Source organism: Mustelus asterias, chromosome 24, assembly GCF_964213995.1.
Source record: "Mustelus asterias chromosome 24, sMusAst1.hap1.1, whole genome shotgun sequence".
NCBI classification, from domain to species: Eukaryota; Metazoa; Chordata; class Chondrichthyes; order Carcharhiniformes; family Triakidae; genus Mustelus; species Mustelus asterias.
The window spans coordinates 24,125,293-24,147,722 of record NC_135824.1 but is presented as its reverse complement, the minus strand read 5'-3'; the positions used below and the strand labels follow the sequence as shown (position 1 = coordinate 24,147,722).

At 45.5% G+C, this 22,430-nt stretch overlaps 1 protein-coding gene across 6 annotated transcripts in view; it reads right to left on the bottom strand.

Moving 5' to 3' along the window:
• Positions 1 to 1,276: 1,276 nt before the first annotated feature.
• The window catches only part of rab27a (RAB27A, member RAS oncogene family), a 130,524-nt gene continuing 109,370 nt past the window's right edge, over positions 1,277 to 22,430 (bottom strand). For 5 of the 6 annotated variants that reach the window (XM_078241461.1, XM_078241466.1, XM_078241467.1 and 2 more), the window contains 4 exons: positions 20,904 to 20,989; positions 17,902 to 18,005; positions 15,216 to 15,339; positions 1,278 to 2,668 (listed from right to left, as the gene is read on the bottom strand). In XM_078241461.1, the coding sequence (XP_078097587.1) occupies positions 2,467 to 2,668; positions 15,216 to 15,339; positions 17,902 to 18,005; positions 20,904 to 20,989 (516 nt within the window). In that variant the 3' untranslated portion in view covers positions 1,278 to 2,466. Of the gene's footprint in view, positions 2,669 to 15,215; positions 15,340 to 17,901; positions 18,006 to 20,903; positions 20,990 to 22,430 lie in introns of all 6 variants that reach the window. The other variant, XM_078241464.1, reaches the window with a different exon arrangement.

Sequence of the window (22,430 nt, the reverse complement as noted above, 5' to 3'; positions counted from 1 at the left end):
AGTACATTGACGGCTTTAATTCAGCACACCCAATCTATTCATGAATTTGAATAGCAAGTGGAGCTGTATTAGGTATTTCACAAACCAGAAACAAGAGCGGGGAAAAGTCTCAGGATAATATGGTGCGCTACAAGTCATAGTTGAAGTTTCTTCCACCTAAATTTGCTGGGATCTGTGCATCGTAAACCTGGCTCTATCCGGGAAGTGCTGTTGTGATGTTACAAATCTCCGAGAGATTCCAGGACAGTATCCAATGACAGGAAATGAGCATCTTCTAACAATGATCCGGCCAACTATTTCCATTAGTTGAAAAGGGAACATATTAAGTGGACAAATTATCCAGATAAATTGCATCAGGACTCACCAATGACACTGGGACGCTGATATGTATAATCTTTCAATTAATCCTCTCTGTGAGCTGACGGAACGAAAACACTGTGTCCTATTGAAATATCGTGCTGCTAGTTATGTCAGAAGCGAAAATGAAAAACGCTCCAGTAATTTCCCAATAGTTTCAAAAATAACCGGTCAACAGAAACATTTTGAAATGAACGTTTCCAGTAATTTAATTGAATCTATTCACAAATTGACTAAATTGAAATGTTGTTGTTCTGGACCTTTGCTGATCCGATTATCTGAAAATGGTGTTCTATTTGGCCAAACACAATTATCCATATGATGCGATTGATGAGTATGGGCATTAGGTCGTCAAATGTGCAACAAGTGCTGGAGTAGCAATTGATTTGACTACATCAGTTAGTACATCAATATACAAGGTTTGAGCAAGAACAACCAATGACTGGAAGAAAAACCTGATAACAATAGCTACTCATCCTGTGAATTTATAATTCACTCTCAACCGGGGGCGGTCGTTGTATCGTACAATTGTAGTAGTACAAGTTTATTTATTAGTGTCACATGTAGGCTTACATCAACACCGCAATGAAGTTACTGTGACAATCCCCTAGTCGCCACACTCCAACGCCTGTTCGGGTACACTGAGGAAGAATTTAGCATGGCCGATGTATCTAACCAACAGTCTTTTGGACCGTGGGAGGAAACTGGAGCACCCGGAGGAAACCCACGCAGACACGGGGAGGAGGTCAGACTCCGCACAGACAATGACCCAAGCTGGGAAACGAACCCAGGTCCCAGGCGCTGCGGGGCAGCATTGCTAAGCACCATGCCGCACAGGAGGCAGTGTGAAGCCAGGTACTGCCCCTCTCCGTATGCCAATATCACCATTTCAAGCCACATACAAACCAGGACAGAACCATGGAGGGGATTTTATTTTATTAGAAAGGATATTCTGACAGTATTTTCAGAACAAGACTTTTCTTTAAAACAGCATTGTAAACAGATACATTTGAGAAAAATACAATAATTTGTATCAAATCTAATTACATCTACATTCCAGAATCTTTTTAATGCAGTGGAAACAATTTAGTATTTGTGAAATTCCGAACTGCAGCACATATCGATTGGTCACACTGATTTAGATTCCTCTGCCCCATTTACTAAAGTGCTCGCTGACCTTCATTTCAGCAACTCAACATGTACCAAATCAACTCCAAAACCTCAGCAGATAAAAAGTTCATCTTTTTTATTTTTTAAAAAAAAAGGGAAACAAATGTTTTCATCAAATAAGAGGAGTTCATTCAATAAACTCCACCTGGAATCTCATTTTTCAATCAAGTATTTGGCAGGTTTTAATCAATTTGGCATCTCTCCAGCGTAAAAAAAAAACTTGGCAATGCGCCAGTAGTAGTTTCGGCATACACCTGTAACGAAGTTAAACAATTTTTTTAAAAAGATAAGGAAACCTAGTGCACTATTGTTGTGCCTACGCAGGTTTTGCTCTAATCACAAGCACCAGAAACGAGCGCCGAAACGATGACTCCGACACCAAGTGAGAAGGTTCGATTTTCAGAAGAAGCCCCAATGTTTTTAAAAAGGGAACGGGAAAGGGAGGTGGGGTGAAAGAAAAAGGAGAGACTATAAACGTATGATGTACCATAAAGACCCAGGTAAAACGTGGGCTGTGTAAGCAAAGATTGTGCATTGGGCAGTTGATTAGATTGTGGCTGTTAATTCTTACCACCGTGGGTTCCATATTGTAGTCATTAATTTTATGAAGTGCAATGACAAAGGATGGCTTATCTGTCACTCCTATTTGCACGATCCTGCACCAACCCATAATAAAACTACTGCCAGCACTCAAGTCCGCCCTGACTTCCTGTCGAAACAGAAGAGTACAGAGAGTAGTTCACACAAGGCATCTGCAACCTCTTGCATTTTTCTTTCTAGACGGTTGGCAAATAAGTCGTTACTCCATTTTATTCTCATTATACCAAAATATTAGTTTTGAGGGGCGGGGGGGAGGGGGTGGGCAGCATGCATTTGGTTTAAGAAAAATAATAAGTGTTGAGCTCAATTATTAACAAGAGGTTTCCTCCACAGGTCAACCTAGCAAGCACATTTGCTTTTGTCTGGGTCGTCTGCATTTAGGTGTTCGGTGGAGCTGTGGCCATTGGACCTTACAACCCCTTCAGGTATCCAAGATTTGTCCACACACCGTTCCATGCGCTTCATGATGAGCTCCAACAGAGTTTCCACCGCCTTGTTCACATTGGATGCAGTTGCTGCGCTGGTTTCAAAGTAGGGTAGCCTGTGGAGAAAGCAACTAGATGTAAATGAAAAGACACAAGACTACAATATACTAAATTAATGGATGCAGGACAGTAACTAATTGCAAATATTGTGATACTAAACACTTATGGCACTTTACCACATCAATTGATCCACTTTGCTGTTAAAAGTTTTTAAAGTTTATTTATCAGTGTCACGAGTAGGCTTACATTAACACTGCAATGAAGTTACTGTGAAAATCCCCTAGATGCCACACTCCGGCTTTCAGCTTTAATGTTGCATTTCACCCATTTCAGCTTTACGGTGGCACAGCGGCTAGCACTGCTGCCTCACAGCACCAGGGACCCAGATTCGATTCCCAGCTTGGGTCATTGTCTGTGTGGAGTTTGCACATTCGCCCCGTGTCTGCGTGGGTTTCCTCCCACAGTCCAAAGGTGTGCATGTTAGGTGGATTGGCCATGCTAAATTGCCCCTTAGTGTCAGAGGGACTAGCTAGGGTAAATGCGTGGGGTTAAGGGGGTAGGGCCTGGGTGGGGTTGTGGTCGGTGCAGACTCGATGGGCCGAATGACCTCCTTCTGCACTGTAGGATTCAATGTTGTTTAACTGCATCAGAACATTAATGCACCCTTGTGCTGCTATCATTTTGAAGGACATTAAACTCATTAACTACTCAAGATAATCCAAGGTCAGTTGAGACTCAAGATCATGAATGACCGTGACAAAAGCACAATTTGCTGTCCCAGAGTTCTGACTGCTTCATTGTTGAGTTTTTCTCAAGGTGCAGTTTGACAGATTTTTTGATCTCTCGGGGAATAAAGGGATGTGGGGAGCAAGCGGAATATGGAGTGGAGGCGGATGATCAGCCATGATCGTATGGAATTGTGGAGTAAGTTCAAGGGGCTGATTGGACAACCCCTACTCCAACTGTGTTCTTAAAAAAGGTTGATCATGAATCCTGAGGCAGCGTATCTCACTCACAGCATAAAGCTCAGCCCATATTAGATGTTGTCTGCTTGTGTACGCTATCCTTTATACAGTGAATATGAGTAACTGCACTGAGGGACACCTCACTTTTAACCACTTCAATAATTACAATTGACTGCACTTTGCAGTCTGTAAATCTACTTCTAATTGTTTGTGCACTTGCTTGGGTAACTCAGAGGCTGCTTGCAATGGTTGGCAGTCTCTAGAACACGTGGCCTTTTGCAATGGGCTTAATAGCCTTCATATCAACCAAACATTTCATGCATGCACGGTTATATTTCATTAATGCATCACCATTGATCGACAAAACGTAATCTCAAACCAACAATGAAAAGACATTGAACCATTCAACTACAGAACACATGCATGAGGCACAATTCTGGGTCACAAAATAGTCCACAATATCCTGCATTTCCAATTGAAGGAAATCAGTATGAGATATTCAATCAGGAAAGAATCATTAGACCCTCCTGCTGGCTCGGGGACAAACCCAACTCATTCCCCAGACGTGCGGCAGTTTTAAGTTCCTCATTCCATCACCGAGAGGGAAGTAATGGAGTCTTTTATGCAGTTGTTTTAATAGAAAGAATGTGAAGTGAAGTCTCCTTTGAAAGGCAGGAAGTTCAGAGAGAAGAGATTTCAAAAACGGCACCTCATTATAGATTTTGCAGCCCTGACATTGTCATTTTGTAAAAAACATACTTTCCTAATGCAATCGGATACTTGAATAGTACAATACAATACAATTCAGCCCTCGCCTCTGTCTCCTAAGAGATTACAGCTGCTGTATTTGTTGGAATGAAAAAAGAATTTCTTCCTGAATCATGTAATGTTATTTGGGTGAACATGGTGCAATCGAACCTAGGCCTTATGTTGTGGTTCATTTCACTCCTCTCCACTTTCTATTTACTCCTCCCCAATTCTTGATTAAAATTCACATCAGTCCCACAAGTAATTCGGTGTATCACATTAATTCTGCAAATACATCCTTGGCTCATTGATGTGTGAAGCCAGAAAAAACCTCGCATTCATTGGTACTCATTAAATGGAAAGAGGAGGACTGGAAAATAGTGGCCTGCTTCCCTTCCAATTTATCCATTGTCGCAACACTTCTTGTAGACCAATAACTTTCCCCATCAAAATTAGCAACCTACTTCTCATTGGGGTTGGGGTTTTGCTATCGCTATCTTATATTGGGTAAATGTGGCAAATCTATTTAAAACGCAAATACACGGTGGCATAGTGGTTAGCACTGCTGCCTCCAGGGACCCGGGTTCAATTCTGGCCTTGGGTGACTGTGGAGTTTGTACATTAGAATCATAGAGATGTAGAATCACTGCAGCGAAGAAGGAGTCCATTCAGCCCATCTAGCCTGCACTGACAACAATCCCACCCAGTTCCTATTTACCCTGTGTGCCCCCCTGACAGTGAAGGGCAATTTAACATGGCCAATCAACCCTAACAGGCACATCTTTGGAGCGTGGGAGGAAACCCACACAGACCCGAAGCAGGAATTGAACCCGGGTCCCTGACAGCAAGCTAACCTCTGTGTCACTGTGCTGCCCACAGGGCATGTTTGCATGGGTTTCCTCCGGGTGCTCCGGTTTCCTCCCACAGTCCAAAGATGTGCAGGTTAGGTGGCTTGGCCATGCTGAATTGCCCTTTAATGTCCCAAGAGGTGTAGGTTAGATGGATTAGCCATGGTAAACGTGTGGGGTTACAGGGATAGGGGGGCGTGATTGCTGTCGCTGCAGACTTGATGGGCCGAATGGCCTCCTCCTGCACTGTAAGGATTCTATGATTCTATTCTACGACAATGCAGGACTGCGCAGGCAAAACCATCTGGTGATACCAAAGGACCGAAGATCAAACTATTATTAGATTTCAAATTCCAGGCTCTTAATTGAAAATCCCACGATTGGATTTGAACCCGGGTCCCCAGATTACTAGTCCAGCAACAATAGGGGCATTTGACTAAAAGGTGAAGGAACTCAATCCTCATATGCAGAATTGTGTATAATGGGGAATCACAAAGAGAAAGAGGCTGGTGTTTGGAATCTATTCCACCGTCTCCACAAAGGATTTATTTTAGAATTCAAATACAACCACCAACCACGGTGAGATTTGAACTTGAAATTCCAGAGCATTGATCTAGGTTTGTGGACTACCAGTTCAGTGACCCATATACCACTAGGCCACCTCTTTTTTCATGTAAAATCTGAGCACTGATAAGGTGCTAAAAACACTGAAGTAATAAGTACTATTACTTTGCACAGGCAAATTTAACATTCCTATCAAGAGTGCAAAAATACATTTCAATGCATCAAAAATCCTGGAAGAACCTCATTTGTGATCGATAATACAAAGGTACTGGTTAACATTTACAAAATGAGTAGCCGTACTAAGATAGACTGACATCTTTTTTACTTATCTCGTGTGAAATTTTGTTAGTTTGCATAATCAACACATACTCGTATTTGTTGGTTAGGGTAGCACAGTGGTTAGCACTGCTGCCTCACAGCGCCAGGGACCCGGGCTCAATTCCTGGCTTGGGTCACTGTCTGTGTGGAGTTTGCACGTTCTCCCCGTGTCTGCGTGTGTTTCCTCCGGGTGCTCCGGTTTCCTCCCACACTCCAAAGACGTGCTGGTTAGGTGGATTGGCCATGCTAAATTCTCCCTCAGTGTACCCAAAAAGACGCCAGAGTGTGGCGACTAGGGGATTGTCACAGTAACTTCATTGCAGTGTTAATGTAAGCCTATTTGTTACGCTAATAAATAAACTTTTTTTAAAAAAACTTATTTCATGGAATACTGGTGTTCATTTGCAGTTTCACTTTCCCACAAATGCTCCACTTAGATCACTCTAATGATGTCGTGTTGACCGGAATGGGACAAAGCGAGAGATTGGAGTCTTGGAGGCAGCTCAAGGGTTCGCCACAGGACAGATCCCTCAAGCAAGGGTTTTCTGCATTGGATTAATGGATTTCTCCTATATCTGCAATGCGTGATCAGTGGAATACAAGTGTCAAAAAGGTTTTGTTGAAACGTGCAGCACCCTGGCACAGTGGTTAGCACTGCTGCCTCTCAGTGCCAGAGATGCAGGTTCAATTCTCGGCTTGGGTCACTGTCCGTGTGGTGTTTGCACGTTCTCCTCGTGTCTGCGTGGGTTTCCTCCGGGTGCTCCGGTTTCCTCCCACAGTCCTAAGAGACGTGCTGGTTAGGTGCATTGGCAATAGTGTTAATATAAGCCTACTTGAGACTAATAAATAAACCAACCCTAAATTCTGATCAATACACAGCTTTTCAGTTTATTTATTAGTGTCACAAGTCAGCTTACAGGTATTCACACCTCCCTGCTTTCTCGCCACACAGGGTGAGAGACCACACAATTTGGAGAGGCTGAGATGCAGGGCAAGGGAAGGCGAGTGGGTCGGTGGACCTCTAGTAGCAGTTACCTTGTGGCTGCTGGAAACATATGCCCATGGGGGAAGTAGACCTCATTCCAGGAAGCTACAGGTTTCAGCAATGACTCGCTGTCAGAGCCCCAGTCAGACATGTTGAGAACAGCTTCTCGGCTGGTAGACCCTGTGTGTATGTGTGTGTGGGTGTGTGTGTGGGGGGGGGGGTAGGGGTGTGTGTGTGGGGGTGGGTGGGGTGGGGGTGTTTCACCTCCTTCCAGCTGGATCTCCGTGCCCATTCCATTTGCCCTGTGGAGGGGAATGTGGCTGAAATGGCAGCAGCCGCTGCTACTGGAACGGTTGGCAGAGGTCTAGCTTCTGCTCTCAGCAGAAGTGGTGATGGAGGGTAGAAGCTGCTCCTGTGCCACACTGAAGGCTGGCAGCCTGGATGGGCAGCTCAAGGCGAATGCAGAAGTGCTGTGCAAGCCGTTGGCATACACCTGTCGAGCAATGGATGCGCTCTCTGGCAGAGAGTGCGCTTGGCTGTGCCACAACACAGGTCACCCCACCCCCCTCCAACCCCATCATCCCCAGGGCGGCACTGCAGCATCGGGGGAAGGGGCGCCTCGTGGCCTTTTCACAGCACTGGTTGGCAGAAAGGGGGCAAGTTTAAAGGTCTCAGCCACTTTGGCAGAAACGAAGGTAAATGTATAAGCTAAATGGGTAGGATGGGTCCAGATGAGCTGGGAGGTGGGGGATAAAAGAGGAGTGTGGGGGGAGGGGTGGTGTAAGGTAGTCAAGGGGACCAGTGGGGTAGGTCAACACCATAGTTACCCAAGAATTATAAAGTGGTTTTAATCCTAACATTTCTTGGGTAATGATTCTTCCTGAGCTATTCTCATGCAATCCTTGCCTGGGGTCTCCCAGGGGATGTCCTCCAGTTCGTCTGCTGGGGTGGAACACCTTATGGGCATCTACCCAATCCCCTTCACCACCCTTCCTCCAACTCCCTCCACCACCACCACCATCCCCCGCCCCCCAACCCACCACAGGGACTAATATGTTAACACAGTGGAGGTTCAGGAAAATCCCTCACGACCAGCTGAAGTAGATTTCTGACAAAACGGATTGACTGATCTAGACCGGCAGCCTGGATATTTGAACTGAATCTTGATGAATTATGCTTTCTTGTGCCATTTTGTAGCCTGTTTTTCTCATGTGCTCCAAGTTATTAAAGCTTACAGTTGCACAAGGACTTGATCAATTCTCGGTATAATCACCCCTCAGTAAAGGAGACACAAGGCCCTTTGTGCACAGCTGGCAATAGATTTTTCTCCCTTTGTTATTGGTTCAGGTTTGCAGTTAATGCTACGCATGGATTTTGCCAATCAAATCCACTCATACAAAGAGAGAGCAGCAAAACATCAGTTTCAATGTTCATTCTAGTTATTAAGTGAGTTTGAGGCATTGTGACGATCACAATTTCAATCTATCAGAGAGGGAATATCAAGCATTTATCAAGACACACTTTTCTTTATCAGATGTGTTCCATAACGACAACATGGTGGCACGGTGGTTAGCACTGCTGCCTCACAGCACCAGGGACCCAGGTTCGATACCCGGCTTGGGTCACTGTCTGTGTGGAGTTTGCACGTTCTCTGCGTGGGTTTCCTTCAGGTGCTCCGGTTTCCTCCCACAGTCTCAAGGATGTGCCAGTTAGGTGCATTGGCCATGCTAAATTCTCCCTCAGTGTACCCGAACAGGTGCCGGAGTGTGGCGACGAGGGGATTTTCACAGTAGCTTAATTACGGTGTTAATGTAAAACTATTTGTGACACCAATAAATAAACTTTAAAACATAACAACCAAAGCTGTTAGCTGTATTCCAGTTTAAAGTGCACCCTAGTGCACCCCCTTTCTAAATTTAAAGGCTGCATTGAAATAAAGTCCACTTCATAATATCTTGAATATTACTCAAACTCTACCCCACTCTTATTAGGAAATGTTCTCATAGGAACATAGGAATTAGGAGCAGAAGTCGGCAAATTCAGCCCTTAAAGCCTGCTCCGCCATTCAATTAGATCATGGCTGATCTCTCCCTGGTCTCAAATCCACCTCCTCACCTGTTCCCCATATTGCTTTAGCCTGTTTTTTTAAAAATCAAAAATATATCTATCTCCTTCTTGAAATCATTTCATGATTCAGACTATGGGACAGCGAGTGCCACAAATTCACCACTCTCTGCAAAAAGTAGTTCCTCCTCATCTCAGTTTTAAATCTACCGCCTCTCAACCTATACCCGTGACCTCTTGTTCTAGATTGCTTCACAAGGGGAAACATTTGGTCTACGCTTACTCTATCAATCCCTTTTAGTATTTTATATACCTCGATCAGATCCCCTCTCATCCCTCTAAACTCCAGCGAGTACAAACCCAAACTGTTTAACCTCTCCTCGTACGTCAACCCTTTCATCCCTGGAATCAAGTCTTATCTTTCATCGAGTGCTATAAACATTTCTTTAGTTCTGTCAGGGCCACTTGTCTCTAGATTTCATTATAGCCTTGGTCAAAGAGCTGAATTCCAGAGGTGAGCTAAGTGTGACTGTCCTTGACATCAAATCATATTCATGCATTTGAATGTGGCCCCATGGAACCCAAACAAAATTGAAGACAATGGGAATTGGGGCAGGAGATGGGGGAACTACTCTGCTTAGAATCGTATCTAGTTCAAAGGAAGTTGGCTGTCGGAGGCCAATTAACCAATAATCTCTGCCCCAGGATATCACTACAGGAAGTCTTCAGAGAATCTCCTCTGCCCAACAATCATCAGCTGTTTTGAATCATACAATCCCTACAGTGCAGAAGGAGGCCATTCATTGAGCCCGCACCGACAACAATCCCACCCAGGCCCTATCCCCATAACCCCACATCTTTACCCCGCTAATCCCCCTGACACTAATGGACAATTTAGCATGGCTAATCCACCTAACTCGCACATCTTTGGACTGTGGGAAGAAACCAGAGCACCCAGAGGAAACCCACATAGACACAGGGAGAGCGTGCAAACTCCACACAGACCCAAGCTGGGGATGAATCCAGGTCCCTGGCGCTGTGAGGCAGCAAAGCTAACCACTGTGCCACCGTGCCGCCCCTTCATCCTCATCCTTCCTCCATCATATTATCCGAAGTGGGGATGTTAACTGATGATTGCACAACGTTCAGTACCATTCGCAACCCTTGGATACTGAAGTAGTCCGTGCCACGTGTAGCGAGACTGGGACAGCACACAGAACTGATGTGTGGTGCAAAAGTCACCAGATGGGTTTTTACGAGACAATCAATTATAGTTTTATGGTCATAATTCTGGAGACTAGCTTTCAATTCCAGATTAATTAATTGAATTTAACTTCCACAGCTGCCTTACTGGCACTTAACTGTCAGGCAATGACCATCTCCAACAAGACAGAGTTTAACCATTTTTATTCATGGTGTTGTAAGCACATTTTTTGAAGAATTTTCAAGCATTCGGAGTTCCACTGTTGATGGATTTAGTTACAAGCCCCCAATTAAAAAGAATCTTGTACATTGGGGCAGTGAACGGTACTCATGTTATTAGAATTTTCAAATGGAGACCGGTGACAAGAACTTTTCTTTATTTTTTTCCACAGTGGCGTCACTGGCTGGCCAGCATTTATTGCCCATCCCTAATTGCCGTTGAAAGGGCATTTAAGAGTGGACAATTTAGCACGGCCAATCCACCTAACTCACACATCTTTGGACTGTGGGAAGAAACCGGAGCACCCGGAGTCACATGTAGGCCAGACCAGTTAAGGACGGCAGATTTTCTTCCCAAAAGGACATTAGTGAGCCAGTTGGGTTTTTACAACAATCGACAATGGTTTCATGGCCATCATTAGACTTTTAATTCCAGATTTTTATTCAATTCAATGTTCACCGTCTGCCATAGTGGAATTCGAAGCCGGCTCCCCAGAGTATTACCCTGCGTCTCTGGAATACTAGTCCAGTGACTTGCGTTATTGCACAGATACAATGGGGTACATTTTCTGATACTGCTCCCCGCATAAATCATCATGGATGGGATGGAAACATAACAGCATTAAAAGGTCCGTTGACTGCGGTTGGGAATTTTGGTCTCCGGGCAGACAGAACTGGAAAACTCCACCTCATGAGCGAGGCTTCCAGACTCATTCCTGCTGACTAACCAACATTTAGGTCACTGGTCACTCATCAAGACATTATTCAGACATACAAGATCATACAGTCCCCATGTTTTTGCGCAACAATGGATATTTTTAAAATGGCTTTTATATAATGGAGCCTCTACAAGAGGAGTGTTCTTTTCCCTTCCTTCCTTCTCCCATCACATATTTTAACGCACAGTGGTTAGCATTGCTGCCTCACAGCGCCAGGGACCCAGGTTCGATTCCCAGCTTGGGGTCACTGTCTGTGCGGAGTCTGCACGTTCTTCCCGTGTCTGCTTGGGTTTCCTCCAAGTGCTCCGGTTTCCTCTCTCAGACCGAAAGACGAGCTGGTTAGACGCACTGGCCATGCTAAATTCTCCCTCAGTGTACCCAAACAGTCGCTGGAGTGTGGCGACAAGGGGATTTTCACAGTATCTTCATTGCAGTGTTAATGTAAGCCTACTTGCGACACTAATAAATAAACTTAACCAACCCCCAACAACAGTTGTTGCCTTGATGAGAATGGAAGCTTTTAGCAACTTGTGACCCTCCTTCTATCCCTCTCTGTGGGAAGTGTGGGGACTCTGCTTGTTATCTGCCAAGTCATGGGCCCAGCACGTCTCATCAGTTCAGTGCAGTTCACTACCATGCTACCATTCTAACATGCTGCCATTCCATTTTACTGCGCCACAATGCTCACGTAACCATCTCCCCTTCTCCACTCTGCCCACTTCTAACATACACTTTCTTGATAATTATTGCGGTAATGCTAAAGGTTTCAATCATTCAATACAATCATTCATCTCCCCCTCCAACCCACGACAATCCAGGGTCAATACAGAAAAAAGGAAATCCATTGGCTGGTTTGGCATGGTGGCACAGTGGTTAGCACTGCTGCCTCCCAGCTCGAGGGACCCAGGTTCGGTCCTAGCATTGTGGAGTCTGCACATTCTCCCTGCGTCTGCATGGGTTTCTTCCGGGTGGCTCCAGTTTCCTCCCACAGTCCAAAGACGTGCAGGTTAAATGGATTGACCATGCTAAATTGCCCAAGATGTTTAGGTTAGGTGCATTAGCCATGGGAAATGTGTGTGGGTTACGGGGATAGGGCGAGGAGGGGCCTGTGTAAGGTACTCTGTCAGAGAGTTGATGCAGACTTGATGGGCCATACAGCCTCTTCTGCACTGTGGGGATTCTATGATTCTAGAACAGAGTACAGCATCCACAACTGAATGCATTATGGTGAAAACAGACTTTACTAATCACAGAGAAAGATGCACACTTGCAAAATTATAGCAATGAATGCAGACATCCAATAAATTGAATTCTTTTGGAAGATGTTAGGACAGAGGTAATATCCAGAGACCCAGGCTAATGCTCTGGGGACATGGGCTCAAACCCACCAAGGCAGCTGTGGAAGTTAAAAGTCAAAGAAGAAATCTCAGAAGACCTTTGGGGAAGGAAATCTGCCATCCTTACCTGGTCTGGCCAACATTTGACTTCAGACCCACAGCATAGAAGACCATATCATAGAACTCCTACAGTACAGAAGGAGGCTTTTCAACCCATCAAGTGTGTACTGACCACAATCCCACCCAGGCCCTATTCCCATAGCCCTCATTTACCCCGCTAACCCCCTGACACTAGGGTCAATTTAGCATGGCCAATCAACCTAAGTCGCACATCTTTGGAGTTTGGGAGGAAACTAGAGCACCCGGAGGACACGGGGAGAAAGTGCAGACTCCACACAGACGGTGAGCCAAGACAGGAATTGAACCTGGGTCCCTGGCGCTGTGAGGCAGCAGTGCTAACCACTGCGCCACCGTGCCGTCCTGCAACGTGGCTGACTCTTAAATGCCCTCTGAAATGGCCTAGCAAGCCACTCCGTTCAAGGGCAATAAGGAATGGGCAGCAAAAACTGGCCTTGCCAACGATGCCCGCATCCTGTGAAAGATTACTTTCAAAAATAGAAGAATAAAAAGCAATTCTACCCATAGTCAACAATGCGGAGGGAGATTCTAGCCCCAAAAGGAAAAGGCTAGCAATGCATTCGATTCGATTCTACTATTCTCAAATGGTTAATAAAAAGGTACTTCATCCGAGAAAGAGGACAGGGCAGTAGAGACTGAGTTTTCAAAGTCAAAACAGCACAATATTCACACTGCAGTAACATTTCAGATATTCTATTGAAGAAATCACACATTCAATACTCGCTCAGGATATAGATCACCTTATCAAATTCAAATCACATTGCTTTACTTTCCTTCTACGCTGGCAAGAAACACTCCATAAATCATAACAGAAACACTTCTGGAGCAGGGACTGATCAGCCAGCAGCACAGGTCTGTTTGCTCACTGTAAAACTAGCAGGCCATGTATTATTAATAAGGTGCAATGCATGCTACTTCTCCACTTATATTCCATGACAATAGCCGGCTCCATAAATTATACACCATATAACATACTTATCCGCCCAATAGGAATTGAAGAGCTGGAAAAACATCTGAACTAATTTTATTGCGACTCAGATGCTGATGTCAAACCGCCCAATCAGTAAACCTCACCAAAAGCTGGTGGTGTAATGTGAATGAATAGTTTGCACCACTAATTTTCAGCGATCTTGGATTAGCAGCAGCATCACTTCAAACTTCCTCTTTTAAACTTCCTCAGCACAGTGGTTAGCACTGCTGCCTCACAGCGCCCAGGGACCCGGGTTTAATTCCCCGCTTGGGTCACTATCTGTGTGGAGTTTGCACGTTCTCCCCGTGTCTGCATGGGCTTCCTCCCAGAGTCCAAAGATGTGAGGGTTAGGTGGATTGGCCATGATCAAGCATGAGGCTACAGGGTTGAGGTGGGGGATTGGACCTAGGTAGGGGGCTCTGAGAGTTGGTGCAGACTTGATGGGCCGAATGGTCTCTTCTGCACTGCAGGGATTTTATGATAGCGGGATTGGCCATGCTAAATTGCCCCTTAGTGTCCCAAGATGTGCCGGTTAGGTGGATTGGCCATGCTAAATTGCCACTTAGTGCCCCAAGATTCGCAAGTTAGATGGATTGGCTGTGCTAAATTGCCCCTCAGTGTCCCAAAGTGTGCAAGTTAAGTTAATTGGCCATGCTAAATTGCCCCTTAGCACTCCAAGATCATAGAAATCATAGAAACCCTACAGTGCAGAAAGAGGCCATTTGGCCCATCGAGTCTGCACCGACCACAATCCCACCCAGGCCCTACCCCCATATCCCTACACATTTACCCACTAATCCCTCTAACCTACACATCTCAATACACTAAGGGGCAATTTTAGCATGGCCAATGAACCTAACCCGCACATCTTTGGATGTGTAGGTTAGGTGGATTGGCCATGCTAAATTGCCCCTTAGTGTCCCAAGATGTGCAAGTAAGGTGGATTGGCCATGCTAAATTACCTCTTAGTGTCCCAAGATGGATAGGTTAAGGGGAATGTGGGGAGAGAGTGGGGGAGAGGGCCTGGGTAAGATGCTCTGTTGGAGTCGATGGGCCGAAAGGATTCTATGAAATAAAACTGAAATAAAACTAACGGCTGATCTCATTTCTATTAACCTGTGGACTGAAAAATAAACCAAATAGCAACATCAGGAACCGAGTAAAAACCAAAGAGGGGTTCATAGATGACCAGTCTCACAACTTAATTGACTAAATGTCCCAACATAAACCATCATATTTAAGATTCTCTTCACCTGAAGAATTTGTTCAAAATATTTAACTGAACGCAATCCTTTCAGGCATTTACATCTGACTGGCAGGGTAAGAAAATTGCACAACTCTGTTAGTGAAGGGCATGGCAACTTTACACTTGACTATTTAACATGTAAACATCTCCCCCGGCAAGCCTATTGAGCACAATGCTAGCAGAGAGTGGCTGAGAACTCGCAATAAAATTCACTCAAACACAGGAGCTCCCCCATTAGATCAACATCAAACATCTGATGGCTTGGGAGGAGAACACTTACCCATATTTCTCTGCCAACTCCTTGGCTGCTTCTTCTTTTACGGCTCTCTGATCCTCTAAATCACATTTATTGCCGCATAATACAATGTCTGGGTTTTCACAATATGCATGCATCTGAAGCTGACCTGGAAGAAACATTTATCAGAGAGTAAAAAAGATACACAACTATATTTTATAAAAAAGATAACAATGCAGTTAAAATATGAAGCACCGCAATATCTCAAGAATACCCAGGTGAGGTGTAGAGCAGAGAACACCCAAGATAATTCCAGTGTCCCATAAGGAACAGGGAAGCACTCCTTTTTAGCTTCATGGGCTGGTGTTGTGAAAGGGGTGTTGTGAGGTTCCCCTATACCAACTGGAGGCTACACGTGCTCAAGGATCATCCCTTCTACCTTCCCCATCTTCTTCCTCTTCACCCACTACCCCCCACCCCCGCCGAGACCACAAGTTTCTTAAATCTGGCCCCCAACCACATCACTCCCCTCACTGGGGCCTGCCAGCCAGGCCTTGCTGATACTTGCCTACATCTGGATTCCACGGGGATGGGTTGTAGTCCCAGGAGTGGCCACAGCACAAACCTGGCGCCACTGAACCCACAGAGCTGCCGTCCATTCGATTGGCTGGCAGCTCCCTGTAATGTTACTTCCTCTCCAAATGGGGGCGAAAGTCTCACCCTGAGCGAACTAGTGCACCATTGAACATAAAATGGGCGACAGCCGCTATCAGTGGGACACATTCTCTGCTGACTTTTCAGGTCAGGGTGGGGGTAGGGGGGTGGGGTGGGGTGGGGTGGGGTGGGTGGGAGGGGGGGGGGATCCAAACAATCCCGCCCTATCTTTAATATGTGTTGAAGATTTCTGAAAACCTTCTGCTTTGTATAAATACTGTTTATGAAATCCCACTAGTTTGTTGGAAACAAGAGAACAATGTATACCGGAATCCTGAAGAGTAATGACTGTACATGGAATGTATGACAAAAGCAGCAACATGATGCATGAAGTACTGCGCAACATAGGTCAAAGACATTAAAAATTACATCTCCATCATTAATAAATCGTGGTCAAAATCCAAAACCGGAATGTTTTTGGCTCCCTTACACAGTGCATACACCTTGGCTGAATAAAGTATATATTGGAAGAAAAAGCACTATGGGATTCAAAGACATGCGGCCAGATAGCAGAACAAAAGAAGCCAATACAGGTAAACGCTCCAAGTTCTGAGAGTTTTCCCTGGCCATTTGACTTCACACACTTGGTGAACACTTCTTCAGATTTTGTCTGCGTCACCCCTTCGAAGAGTAGGCAAGGCCTGCAAAAATATTTTTAAATTGTTGCAAGGCCATTTTGTGTTTAGCAGTTACAAGGTCAAAAAGTAACCTCTGTTAGTGCATTAAAAGATTCTGAAATTCCAGGCACTTCTAGAAAGCAAAATGGTTAACGAGGAAACTCACCACCACCATCTCAAAGGCAATTAAAGTTTATTTATTAGTGTCACAATCATAGAATCATAGAGGCTCTACAGTGCAGGAGGAGGCCATTCGGCCCATTGAGCCTGCACCGACAACAATCCCACCCAGATCCTATCCCCACAATCCCACGTATTTACCTTGTTAATCCCCCTGACACTAAGGGGGAATTTATCATGGCCGATCCACCCAACCCGCATGTCTTTCGGACTGTGGGAGGGAACCGGAGCACCTGGAGGAAACCCACACAGACACGGGGAGAACGTGCAAACTCCACACAGACAGTAAGCCAAGGCCAGAATTGAACCCAGGTCCCTGGCGCTGTGAGGCAGCAGTGCTAACCACTGTACCACCGTGCTGCACAAGTAGGCTCACGTTAACACTGCAATGAAGTTACTGGGAAAATCCCCTAGTCGCCACACTCCTGCGACTGTTCGGGTACAATGGAGAGAGAATTTAGCATGGCCAATGCACCTAACCGGCACATCTTTCGGACTATGGGGGGAAACCCACGCAGACACGGGGAGAATGTGCAGACTCCATACAGCAGTGACCCAAGCTGGGAATTGAACCCGGGTCCCTGGCGCTGTGAGGCAGCAGTGCTAAAGCAAGCCAGCAATGCCCAAAACCATCCGCATCAGTGGGTCATCACTGCCATTGTTAACTTAGCTAGAAGGATGTGCAATATGGACCAGTTAGGTTCTCCCACCCTCCAGAGAAACCCAAGCATCAATGTACTGCCACTAACTTTTTGTGCATTAGCCATGCAAAAACAAATGAAAAAAAAATGCAATCTCAAGTAGGGGAGGCAGCGGTGTACGGGTATTGTCACTGGACTAGTAATCCAGAGACCCAGGGCAATGTTCTGGGGGCCCAGGTTCAAATCCCACCACGTCAGATGGTAGAATTTGAATTCAACAGAAATCTGATCAAAACTTTCAATCGAAATTTGACCGTGAAAATTTTGTTGATTGTCCTAATGTTCCTTTAGGGAAGGAAATCTGCTGTCCTTACCTGGCCTGGCCTACATGTGACTCCAGAGCCACAGCAATGTGGTTGACTCTCAACTGCCCTCTGTAATGGCCTAGCAAATCACTTGGCTTAGGACAATTAGGGATGGGCAATAAATGCTGTCCCGTTCACATCTCATGAACGAAATAAAAAGAGAAACAAGATTTTATTCAATAAAAAAGGGAGAGACTCTCCCAGCTGAACTTACTGATCCAGTTCCTGACATTGAGGAAGCTTTGCTCATTTGTCAAGTCAAATATCAACAGAAAACCCATAGCATCTCGAAAGAAGGCAGTAGTTAAGCTACGGAACCTGAATGAGAAAAAGAAAAATCAATTATAATCCATCACAGGGCTTTGAAACAGAATTATATAACCAGCAATTGTCAAGGACAGAAAATAATTACAGTTAGAAAAATCAAACTTTCTTAATTTTGTTATTGTGTGAGTGAGCTCAGCTCCCAAAGCTTTGCCAGTCTGAAGTCCACAGAATTAGAGACATCCTCAATGGTAACTATGCTCTGGAACTCCCTCCCTCGTTTCTTCCATTTGTTTACAAACCTTCTTGATATCCTTCTCTTCGATCAGCATGGTGGCACAGCGGTTATCACTGCTGCCTCACAGCGCCAGGGACCCGGGTTCAATTCCCGGCTTGGGCCACTGTGTGTGTGTAGACTGCACATTCTCCCCGTGTCTGCGTGGGTTTCCTCCAGGTGCACCGATTTCCTCCCACAGTGCAAAGACGTGCGGGTTAAGTGGAATTGACCAAACTAGATTGCCCCTTAGTGTCGGGGGGCTAGCTAGGGTAGCCTAGCTCCAAGCCTGTGCCGCTCATTGGTCCAACTAGACCATTCGTTTGTATCCCTCCATTCCCAGACTGCTCATGTGACTATCCAGGTGAGTCTTAAACGATGCCAGCGTGTCTGCCTCCACCACCCTACTTGGCAGCGCATTCCAGGCCCCCACCACTCTGTGTAAAAAACGTCCCTCTGATATCTGAGTTAAACCTTGCCCCTCTCACCTTGAGCCCGTGACCCCTCGCGATTGTCACCTCCGACCTGGGAAAAAGCTTCCCATTGTTCACCCTATCTATACCCTTCATAATTTTGTACACCTCTATTAGGTCGCCCCTCATTCTCTGTCCTTCCAGGGAGAATAAGCCCAGTTTACCCAATCTCTCCTCATAGCTAAGACCCTCCATACCAGGCAACATCCTGGTAAACATTCTCTGCACTCTCTCTAAAGCCTCCACGTCCTTCTGGTAGTGCGGCAACCAGAACTGGATGCAGTACTCCAAATGTGGCCTAACCAGCATTCTATACAGCTGCAACATCAGACTCCAGCTTTTATACTCTATATCCCGTCCTATAAAGGCAAGCATACCATATGCCTTCTTCGCCACCTTCTCCACCTGTGCTGCCACATTCAAGGATTTGTGGACTTGCACACCTAGGTCCCTCTGTGTTTCTATTGTCTTGATGGTTCTGCCATTTATTGTATAACTCCCCCCGACATTAGTTCTTTCAAAATGCATCACTTCGCATTTATCTGGATTAAATTCCATCTGCCATTTCTCCGCCCAATTTTCCAGCCTATCTATATCCTGCTGTACTGCCCGACAATGTTCATTGCTATCCGCAAGTCCAGCCATCTTCGTGTCATCTGCAAACTTGCTGATAACACCAGTTACACCTTCTTCCAAATCATTTATATATATGCATGGGGTTATGGGGATAGGGCCTGGGATTGTGGTTGGTGCAGATTCGATGGGCTGAATGGCCTCCTTCTGCACTGTAGGATTCCAAGATTCTATGATTGGGCTTTCAGTCCCATGTCTCAAATAGTGGCCTCTCAACTGTTCCCTTCCTCAAAGTTTCCCTTTTTAACTTCCTGTGCAGTGTCAACTATGACCCACCTGTTCACAAGGAGCACATTCGTTACCCAAGTAGTTTTAGCGATGGTGGTTATAAGGTCAAGCACGGGACAATTACCCAGCTCTGGTGAAACATGGCCTCAATTGAAGTCTTTCCGATCGTTTGCATGTCGGGACCGTGGAAATACATGGGCGGAGTGAAACGGGCCGGGAAGACAACTAGCATCAGGGAGATTAGGAAGGTCAGTCACAAAGGAAGGTAAAGTTCGCAACACACTTGAGTTGGGGAAACAACAACTTTTGAAAGTTTATTTATTAGTGTCACAAGTAGGTTTGCATTAACACTGTGATAAGTTACTGTGAAAATCCCCTAGTCGCCACTCTCCGGCGCCTGTTTGGGTTACACTGAGGGAGATTTTAGCATGGCCAATGCAGCTAACCAGCACGTCTTTCGGACTGTGGGAGGAAATGGGAGCACCCGGAGGAAACCCACGCAGACGAGAACGTGCAGACTCCGTACAGACAGTGACCCAAGCTGGGAATCGAACCCAGGTCCCTGGCGCTGTGAGGCAGCAATGCTAACCACTGTGCCACCCCCATCAGACAGCATGCCTGCTGGAGGAGATGCCTTTCATGTTGGGTTCAAGACTAGTCAAATGTGCATCATTAAATGGAACAAAACCAGCCAGGTCCACAATTTCACTGCCTTAATGCAACAGACAAGACATTAACAGATGAGAGACTAAAGAAGCAGGGCATTTTAAACAACAGATAAGCAAGTCATAACCTGTAGTCTAACCTGGAAAGGCAACAAGACAGGCCTCGCTTCACTACAAGATGCGATCAGTGCTGTCTGCTGTACAGGATTACAGCAAGCATACACAAACTTGGTTCGAATCCCGCCATAGCAGATGCCGCAATTTGAATTCAATTTAAAAAATCTGGAATTAAGAATCTACTAATGACCATGAAACTATTGTCGATTGTCGGAAAAACCCACCTGGTTCACTAATGTCCTTTAGGGAAGGAAATCTGCCGTCCTTACCTGGTCTGGCCTACATGTGATCCAGAGCCACAGCAATGTGGTTGACTCTCAACTGCCCTCTGAACAAGGGCAACTAGGGATGGGCAATAACTGCTGGCCAGCCAGCGATGCCCATGTCCCACAAATGAATAAAAAGAATTACAGGTGAGGTGTGCGTGCGGGCGGTCAGATTGATGGGGGGGGCTGGTTAGGAAGGAGGCATTTCAATATTGTCTACTGAAAAAAGAATTCAAATGCAAAGCTTCCACAGATTTCATCTCATACTCTGTTGAAAAGCAATGATAAACACCCACCTCTCCTGACCAGCTGTGTCCCACAGCTGAAGGTGTATCCTCTGTCCCCTTCCTGCATTACCATCTGGGCCACTGGGCTTATAAACCTATAAAAAGAATAAGTTAGATAAGTCAGGGAGGGCAGCAAATTTACCAAAGCCTGGGAAACGTTCAGGGAGATTAAACATAGCTGTACCAGCTGGCTTCAACTTGCCAGAATAAAGGGCGTTCACAATATTGATTTTAAAGCAATTGTTACCCCAAAGGTCAATATTTGTGCACATGTAGCAGCAACAGACAGCAGCCCTCATGAAGCAAATCTGCATTCCTCAAATTCTGTCGCTAGCTGGCAGGTATGTCCAACATTCTAACCGAGCAAAGGAGGCAAACATAACACCTGCATCCAGATATGCTTCGCTGCACCAGAGAGGGAGAGGGGCCCTCGTGCTGGAAGGCAGAATATTTCCAATCTTCAGCCACAGTTTCCAAATCACTGCTACGGGAAGTACAGGATGGATAAATGCAAACCCTCAGATCAGTTCCCATTGCTGCAACACTGGCCATGACTTTTCCCAAACTTCCGATTAACATGGCTCCAGAGTGAAATTGCCAATTTTGTTCCATATTATGGGCAGGATGAATATTATGAATTATGGACAATTCATCAACCGGAAAGGGACGCTTATCGTCAACTTTGGGACCACATAGGAAGCAGACTTGCAGCAGTAAATGCACTTCCAAAGCCAAAGGGCGGGATTTTCCGACCTCGCCCACCACCGGGATCATCCAGTCCTGCCAAAGTCACTTTTGGCTGGCCCGTCAAATCCCCCCTCCAGTGGGTGCCACCATGACGGGCTGGAAAATCCCAGCCAAAATGTGTAGGAATTTGTGGCATCAGTCATGGATGTCAGGTTACACATCATTCATCCTAATTGTGGGCCACTTGGGCTGTGGAGTCAAAGCCAAAGACGGGCATGAAAGAAACAAGCCACAATCCCGTTTTGATGCTGAAAATTGTACGCACTTAGTGTTCACTGCATACAAAGCTTTGATTTATTGTCACATGTATTGGTATACAGTGAAAAGTATCAGTTCTTGCGCGCTATACAGACAAAGCATACCATTCATAGAGTACATAGGGGAGAAGGAAAGGAGAGGGTGCAGAATGCAATGTTACAGTCATAGCAAGGGTGTAGAGAAAGATCAACTTAATATAAGGTAGGTCCATTTAAAAGTCTGATGCAGCAGAGAAGCAGCTGTTCTTGAGTCGGTTGGTACATGATCTCAGACCTCTGTGTTTTTTTCCTGATGGAAGAAGGTGGAAGAGAGTATGTCTGGGGTGCGTGGGGCCTTGATTATGCTGGCTGCTTTTCCAAGGCAGAGAGAAGTGTAGACAGATGGGAAGCTGGTTTGCGTGACAGGCTGGTTTGCATGACGGACTGGGCTATGTTCACAACCCTTTGTAGTTTCTTGCGGTCTTGATCAGAGCAGGAGCCATACCAAGTTGTGATACATCTGGAAAGAATGCTTCCTATGGTGCTTGTGTGT